Source organism: Aspergillus novofumigatus, assembly GCF_002847465.1.
Source record: "Aspergillus novofumigatus IBT 16806 chromosome Unknown P174scaffold_38, whole genome shotgun sequence".
Taxonomy (NCBI): Eukaryota; Fungi; Ascomycota; class Eurotiomycetes; order Eurotiales; family Aspergillaceae; genus Aspergillus; species Aspergillus novofumigatus.
In genome coordinates, this window is record NW_020194311.1 from 3,740 (window position 1) to 11,923 (window position 8,184).

An 8,184-nucleotide genomic window follows, 5' to 3' on the forward strand; every position below is an offset into this window, starting at 1 on the left:
TTGCCTGCCTTACTGCCTACCTCACTGCCTATCTCACTATCTACCTTACTATCTACCTTACTGTCTACCTTGCTACCTACCTCTCTCCTAACTATGGTTAATATGATATATATTCCCTGATATATCACTTATATATATATCCCTGCGTATAAACTATGGATTCGCCAACATACTCTATAAACTAAATGTATAATATATATCTCTGCGCATTATGGTATCCTGAAATATATATATTCATTTATTAATATATTAATGCTGATCAACCTGATCTCCTGACATAACTGCTGTACTAAATAAAATAATATAAATAACTGGCGGTGCCCCTCATGGTTGGGATGCACTAACCTAAAACCCTGGACCACCTGGACTACCTGGGCCTTATTCTACCTATCTTACTGCCTGCTTCACTGCCGGTCTTGCTGCCTGCCTTACTACCTGCCTTACTACCTGCTTCACTGCCTGCCTTACTATCTACTATACTACCTATCTTACTGGGTTCTTCCTGCTGGTCTTACTGCCTGTTATGCTGCCTGCCTTACTACCTGCCTTACTACCTCCTTCACTGCCTGCCTCACTGCCTACCTTACTACCTGCCTTACTGCTTATCTTACTACCTGCCTTGCTATCTACCTTGCTGTCTACCTTGCTGTCTACCTCACTGTCTACCTCGCTGTCTACCTCGCTGTCTACCTCGCTGTCTACCTCACTATCTACCCCACTACCTGTCTTACTTTCTGCCTGCTGTTCTGCCTGCCTCATGCATGACCTTCCTGGGGCCTTATAATCTACTATACTACCTTGCTTGCTATCCTAATCACTACCTCACTGCCTGCTGTTCTCCCTGCTATTTGACCTGCCCTTCTGCATCCTATTCTGCCTCCTATTCTGCCTCCCATTCTGTCTACCTCACTGCCTGTCTTGCTGCCTGCCTCATGCATGACCTTACTGTCTACCTCCCTGTCTACCTTCCTATCTACCTTCCTGTCTACCTCACTGCCTACCTTACTATCTACCTACTGTCTCTCTTGCTCCCTCCCTACCTACTACCTATGTCTATCATAACTATGGTTGATATTATATATATGCATATGTATAAACCACTAATTCAGCTAACATACTATATAAACCAACCGTATAATATATATCTCTGCGCATTATGGTATACTAAAATATATATTCATTCCCAAATATATCAATGCTGATCGACCTCGATCTCCTGACATAACCGCCATAACCAACAAAATGATGTAAATAACTGGCTGTGCCCCTCGTGGTTGGGGTGCGCCTGCCCTAAAAACTGGACCACCTGGGCCTCATCCTACCCATCAACCCCCATTCCCTGCAACCAGCGCTGCCATACGGGCTCGATCTGGCCCTGCCATGGCCCGAATAACATCATGGCCACCATGGGGATCAAAAACCCACAGTATTCGCATGCGTGGCCTGGCTCCCACCCATGGCATATGGATTGGGGCATACCGCATGAATAACACGCGCTATATGGCGCGTATTGCACTTGCCGACGCACGCAGATCATCCATGCCCGTGCGGCCTGGCTGTGGGGCTGATGACATGCATATAACTCATGGCCACCATCACCCCCCTGCATGGCGCATATATAACATTGGTCCTGCCACTGCATGCATTCAGCCTGGGCCATCTCCTCATCCAAACCCTGCTGGGTCCGATGCTGCTGCTGCTGGATATCCATGGCGGCCCACTGCTGGGCCTGCGCCTGCTGGGCGTGCCATACTGCCATGGGAATGGATGGCTGGCTGCAAAATGACTCATTGGATGGGGTGGGACTGCCTGATGGTGGGGTCACCCTGTATGGTGCCTCTCTGGCTGCCTCTCTTGCTACCATGCTACCTGCCTGGCATGGGGCCTCTCTGACTACCTCTCTCCCTACCTCTCTCCCTGCCTCTCTCCCTGCCTCACTGCCTGCCTCACTGCCTGCCTCACTGCCTGCCTCGCTGCCTGCCTCGCTGCCTGCCTCGCTGCCTGCCTCGCTGCCTGCCTCGCTGCCTGCCTCACATGGGGCCTCTGGGGCTGCCTCACCCAGCACTAGGCTGCTACCAACCCTGGCTGGATCCACCTCCAGCTCTGCCCAATTGGGATCACACCCATCACATATCTGCTCCCCAGGATCCGCATCCTGGCAATACCGCCGCTGATACCCATCCACCACTCCATCCAAATACTGATCTAACACAACCCAGCGGCACCCAATGCCTTCCACCACCCCCATATACTCAGCAACCCGCTCCTGGTCCTCAGGGGCGACGCCCTCCATCCATGGAGCTGGGGTATCCCACCCAGCTGGCTAGATAATGATTGCCTCACTGCGCTGTCCATCTCACCCAGCCCAGCCACTCTCCTGCGCGTAATCCAGTAATGTCCGGGGGGTCCCAATATGGATGATGCTGCGGATATTGGGGATGTCCACCCCCATGCCCAACGCGCTGGTGGCGGCGATCACTGGGCTGGCCCCATGAACCGCGCCAGCACCCCAGCCTTGTCCAACTGCTCGCTGTAATATGCCTCGCACCCAAGCACCCGCGCCATGGCCGTCACCTGCCCAATGATATTCGCATATATAATCACCTTCCCCCCAGCAGCCCGTCAGATGCGGTCCTGAATGAATGCTACCACCACCTCACTCTCAATCCACTGATATAGGCCCCGGCCCACCCCGGTCATGTCTGGCCGCCACACCCAGTATGCCACGTTCGGCCGGCTGGTCCAGGCCCGGTATATGGTCACAGCGGCCCGGTCATACTTCATCCGCCAGCATAATTCAGCCTCCATGCTCGGGGGCAACGTGGCGGTTAACCATACCATCTAGGTGCGGGCCTGGACCAACCAGCCCAGCTGAGCCATCTGGGGCCGGAAATCGCGTTGGGAATTCAACACCACATGGCATTCATCAATCACAATCCGGTCCAACCGCCGGGTCCACCGCAGCCAGTTCAAAAACATCTGGAAATCAGGGCTCACCGCGGATTCAGGCGTCACTAACACAATGGATGCAGCATCGGGGGGCCGCTGGCTCTCCCATGGCATACATGATATGCTGAGCTCCTGGCAGCGCCTGGTCATATCAGCCCGTAATGCAATGAGTGGCACCATAATAATGGTGGTGCCCCCGGGGGCAGTGAACGCGGGCACCATGAACAGCATGCTCTTCCCCCACCGGTGGGCATCACCGCCACCACAGGGCTCTCACCCTGCTGGATGGCCCGCATTGCCGGGTCCTGCACCCCCAGAACCACATGTCAGGCCGCCCAGTCATGCGCTGCGCGGCTGCCTCCAGATCCATAGTGGCTAGCTGGTGGCAGCATTCCATGCGGCTGACCTCAGCCTCATCCTCCCACGGGGCCCATTTGCGCTTGCCTAATATGGATGGGTGGCCCAGGGCGCTAAACCCTAAAAACTGATGCTAATCGGTGCTGGATAACCGGAACATCTCCCACCGGTGGGCTGTGCTGCCGGCCTGTTCCTGCATGACACGGCCATATACCATGCCAGCAACGTGTGATGAATGGGCAGCCTGTAAATCAGCAATATGGCCTATCCACTGCTTGATATCCATGCCCTCCTCAGCATCAGCATCCATGGCAGCTGGGGCCGGCTCGGCCTCCTGGATATTATGGGGGAACGCGGTGGACGGCCGCAAAAATCAGCGGCTGATGCCAATGGCGATGTCCCGGTATGCGGCGATATGGATGGCGGTGCCTAGCCAGGTGCAGGTTTCCCATTTCAACGCCTCCTGGAACCGCTCAGACGACCATTCGCGGCCAGTACCAGGGTCAGGGCCCCATAACCATGCCTGCATGGCCTGGTTCCCCTGCGCGGGCTGGCTCCCCTGCGTGGCGTCACTTCCCTGTGCGGCCCGGCTTCCCTGCACGGCGTGACTTCCCTGCTCAGTGTGACTTCCCTGCGCCGCCTGACTTCCCTGCGCCGCCTGCGCCGCCTGCCATGCAGCCAACTGATTAATGAATGGCATCACCAGCCACATATACCATACTACTAACTCCCCGACCTCCTGCGGCACATATCGATGGATGATCTTGACATTATTGCTAGCATGGAATCCCTTATGATATGCCGTCACAAATGTCACCATGCCATCCTCGATATATATATTCCGCTGTTGACTATTTGCCGTGTTGCAATGCTGAATGCTTAATAACTCTGGGGCCCAGGCCAGCTGCCCTGCAGTGACATGCACGATAATTACTAATTTCTCCTTAAACTGGGCCACGCGCTGCCAATACTGCTGGATGGCAGCGGGGTGGAATCGGCTGCCCCGCAGAAAATGCCGCTGCATAACCGGCTCGGCCCACAGCCGGTTGATCATCCAGTGGGTCCCATCCACCGGCCACTGGGTCCGTGCATCGTGCAGAAAGTTCCACCCTGCCTGGCTCTGGCTGGGATCGTCATATAATGCTGTCCAGGGAATGGCAGGCATCTGCACATAATCCTGCATGCACAAATGGCCTAGTATCTCCCTCACTGCAGTCACTAATCCATGGATGAATCCCCGAAAATCCCCCATCGTGAACGCCATCTGCTGGTATAATAACTGGTCCTCGCCCATCCACGTCACATGTCCGGGCGCGGTATGATTATAATGGACCTTTAATCCATATGTGCGCCAGTCTAGCAATGTTTCCATGGGGCCATGTGTCCCACGGATCATAAACTGGTGCATCATCCATGTCACCTGCTCCTGGAATGGTCGCCGGCTCTGGCGAATGTTGACTGCGGGTAATGGATCATCGCTATGGATGGATGATGGGGGCGATGATGGTGGTGATGATGGGGGTCATCACTGCTATATCCCTCATTAATCTCCCCAAGTTGATCATCTGCGCTAGCTAGCACCCATTCAGCGCTCTGGTCCTTTTATATCCAGGTCTGAATGATCTGCCATGGATTTGGGTCCATCCATAGTGCTTTCTGGACCACTATGAATCGGGCCACCTTGATCACACGGGATAATATTGGGGGGTAGCTCTCAGGGTCCCGCCAGCCAGCCTCACCTTAACCGAGCACCGCCATGGCGCATACTAATGCACTCTTATATTCATGACTGCAATGGCGCTGGTTAAGCAGCTCAATGCAAAATTCTAAGCATGCTTTTTCTATCATGGTCATCACCCATACCTCTAGGTCCTCCAAGACCTCCCAGTCCCCTGGAACTGCGGCCTGGCTAGCAAGCTGCCACAGCTGCTGCCATTTCTAGCACTGCCGCACAGTCATCCCATATTTTAGACTTATCCAGTCATGCGGCACCTGCGTGCAGGCAATGAATGCTAATATCTGCTGCCATGGATGGACATGCTTCTGGATCGCCGCCTCATCCATATACGCCAGCAGCGGCCGGTATGGTGTCTGTCCTTTTTCAGACCAGACCGCTTCCACCCAAATGGCCTGGCCGCAGTGCTAGACCATCTGCTGGCTCTTGCAGGCAACCTACTCCATTGTATGCCAGATCACCTGCACGCACTGCTCAGTGGCATCCTGGGGATCTTCCTCCGGGGCCGCCACGCAGGCAAGTAGGTTATGCGCCTGGATACCCTGCAGATAGTCCGCCCACCAAGTCATCCGCAGCCAGGGATTCGCGTCAGTCAACTGGCTCGCCTGGATCGCCTGATCGGCCTGAGCGCGGGCCTGCGCCTGCTCCCACGCCTGCACCACCTCATCTACCGCAGCCTGCACGCGCTGGATCGATGGGGGCGGGGGGACTCCATCTGGATATCGAATATGGATATAGTGGGACCCGGGACCACTAGGAAACACCTGCTGCCATGAGACATATTGGAATGACTGCTGCACCTCAGTATCACCCCTAGCCTTCTCCTTCTGGCTAACCCGCCCGCGATGACTCTGCTGGGACCACTGGTGAACAACCTGCCAATGCTTTCGCATAGATTTAATTGTTGCTGCTATATATTCGCATTTGGTTTGATCACGCAGGCAGCGCAGGCCATCAGAATGAGATGGTAATATAGGCAGCGGCTCATCTAATGCTTGAGGTATCTGGATAGTGCTACTATCATACTGAATATCCTGCCATTTAGATATTGCCTCAGTGATCTGGATTGCAACTGCATGCTTTAGGGAGTGCTTCTTCTTTAGATGTTGTTCAACCTCTGTTGGTCGTACCCCATGCTTGCATTGACGGCAGATAAGAATACCTAAGGTAGGCACTGATGAAATAATTGATTTTCCATGATAGTAAGGATGGAATGGATAGTCGTGAATGAATAGTGATGAATGAGTAAGATACGGAAACATCTTTACCCCTGAATCTAAGGTATGGTTAGTCTCGTGAGGCTGCACCTTGATGAAAATCCGGCTATTAATGATGAGAATTCAACCACTAACCACCTCTTTATTCTAAGTTAGATTCTCTTAAAATTTGATCTAGTTATTAATAAGGGCCAGGTATATTACCGATTAAAATTTCAGGATGATACACCTTAGGATCTAATTATGATGGTAGAATCTAATTATAATAGCCCTTATTACTCTATCCTTTGTAGGATACGCCGCACCCCACGAAAATCAGGCTGTTGATTATGTAGAATTTAACCACAAACCATCTCTTTATTCTATGTCAGATTCTCTTGAAATTTGATCCAGTTATTAATAAAGGCTAGGTATACTACCTATGAAATTTTCAGGATGATACACCCATAGAATCTAATTGCGATGAGCCCTTGAAATCAATTCCACCCAGCACCGCCAAGGAATATTTCCGCCAATCAGCACACTGTAAATTTTCGACCCTAATAGCGATGAGCCCTCATCGCTCCATCCCTTGTAGAATAGAGTATATTAAATACCTATATACCTAATCCCTTATTCCCTAGCTCTAAAAGCTACCCTTATCCTCCCCCTACTATAAAGGGGCCCTATTATTTTATAGATTTAGTATATCTTATTCTACTAGATATAATAGATAGGCCTAGATAGGTCTAGATAATTATAGAATTACTAGGCTAGTATAAGTTAAATATATTTATTTCCCTTTATTATATATATTTATATGTAAATATATATTCATAAATTAAATATCTCCCTAGATCTAGATGACTCTACTATATATATAGTTACTAACTAAAGCTTTTACCTACATCTGAATGACCCTACTAGTATATATATTTTTAGACCTGTTAAAGCTGAATCACCTAGTTAAGATAGCTAACACAGGGACCTATTAAGCTAAATTACTAGGCTGAGCCATACTGAATCACCTAGTCTAGATAGCCTATGCAGAGATCTATCAAAGCTGAATTTCCTAGTTTAAGAGAGCCCACGCAGGGACCTATTAAAGCTAAATCACTAGGCTAAGCCATATCAAATCTTCTAGACTAGACCCCCCACACAGGGACCTATTGAAGCTGAATCACCTAGTCTAGATAGCCCACACAGGGACCTACCGAAGCTGAAACATCTAGTCTAGGTAGCCTGCTTATAGGCCTCTCCCTACTAGACTACTAAGTCTAGACCTACTCTCTAAATGAAATCTATAAAACATTAACTTCTATAAATTTTTAAAAATTCTAGGCTTAGCATTACTAAACATGCTATTATATCATTCTTCTAGTTAAAATATTGGCCTATTCACTAAAAATGATGATGATTAGTCAGCAGGTAATAAATTTCAAAGTGTTTTTTAAGAATTTTTAAAAAATCAGGAATCATGCTTATATAATCAGACTATTATTATTCTATAGCTAAAAGTCCCTACTACTTACTAAAAATATTTATTATTAGCCATCTAGTACTAGGCTCTTTATAAATACTAGAAATTATTTTCTCATAATTTCTGCCTGAATTCTAAGGCTCTACTAGGCTAGTAGATGCCTCAGGCAGTGTCTATACTAGGTGGTGGCCTAAAGGGGTATAGGCTTCCCGCAGATAGTGGTCTTGGCACACCCCAACAAAAAAATTCGACCTTACCCCTACCCTCCTAGTTCGACCACCTTCCTGGTGAATAATCTAGAATTTAATATTAGAATATAATAATTTAGCTAATTAGAATCATAAATCATTTTAAATCATTCAAAAATATTAAGATTTGATAAAGTTAAGGGGTAGGGAGGAGTTACCCTCCTCCCCTCCCCCCCTGTCAACCCTAGGATTAGTATGATGCCCTCCCCTAGGCATGGG

The 8,184-nt window shown here is 49.8% G+C and overlaps 3 protein-coding genes across 3 annotated transcripts; all 3 read right to left on the minus strand.

Moving 5' to 3' along the window:
* Positions 1-1,318: 1,318 nt before the first annotated feature.
* Positions 1,319-2,609, minus strand: P174DRAFT_455654 (uncharacterized protein; the record flags this gene model as incomplete). The annotated part of the gene is made up of 1 exon (XM_024829343.1): positions 1,319-2,609. Exon 1 carries the CDS (start codon positions 2,291-2,293, stop codon positions 1,319-1,321), a length of 975 nt encoding a protein of 324 aa, XP_024676807.1. The 5' UTR covers positions 2,294-2,609.
* On the minus strand, positions 2,214-2,808 carry P174DRAFT_455655 (uncharacterized protein; the record flags this gene model as incomplete). Its single annotated transcript, XM_024829344.1, has 2 exons — positions 2,214-2,574; positions 2,661-2,808. 2 exons carry the CDS (start codon positions 2,806-2,808, stop codon positions 2,357-2,359), a joined length of 366 nt encoding a protein of 121 aa, XP_024676808.1. The 3' UTR covers positions 2,214-2,356.
* A 33-nt stretch (positions 2,809-2,841) lies between these two features.
* Positions 2,842-3,616, minus strand: P174DRAFT_426178 (uncharacterized protein; the record flags this gene model as incomplete). Its single annotated transcript, XM_024825361.1, has 3 exons — positions 2,842-3,091; positions 3,261-3,419; positions 3,474-3,616. 3 exons carry the CDS (start codon positions 3,614-3,616, stop codon positions 2,842-2,844), a joined length of 552 nt encoding a protein of 183 aa, XP_024676809.1.
* Positions 3,617-8,184: the final 4,568 nt, after the last annotated feature.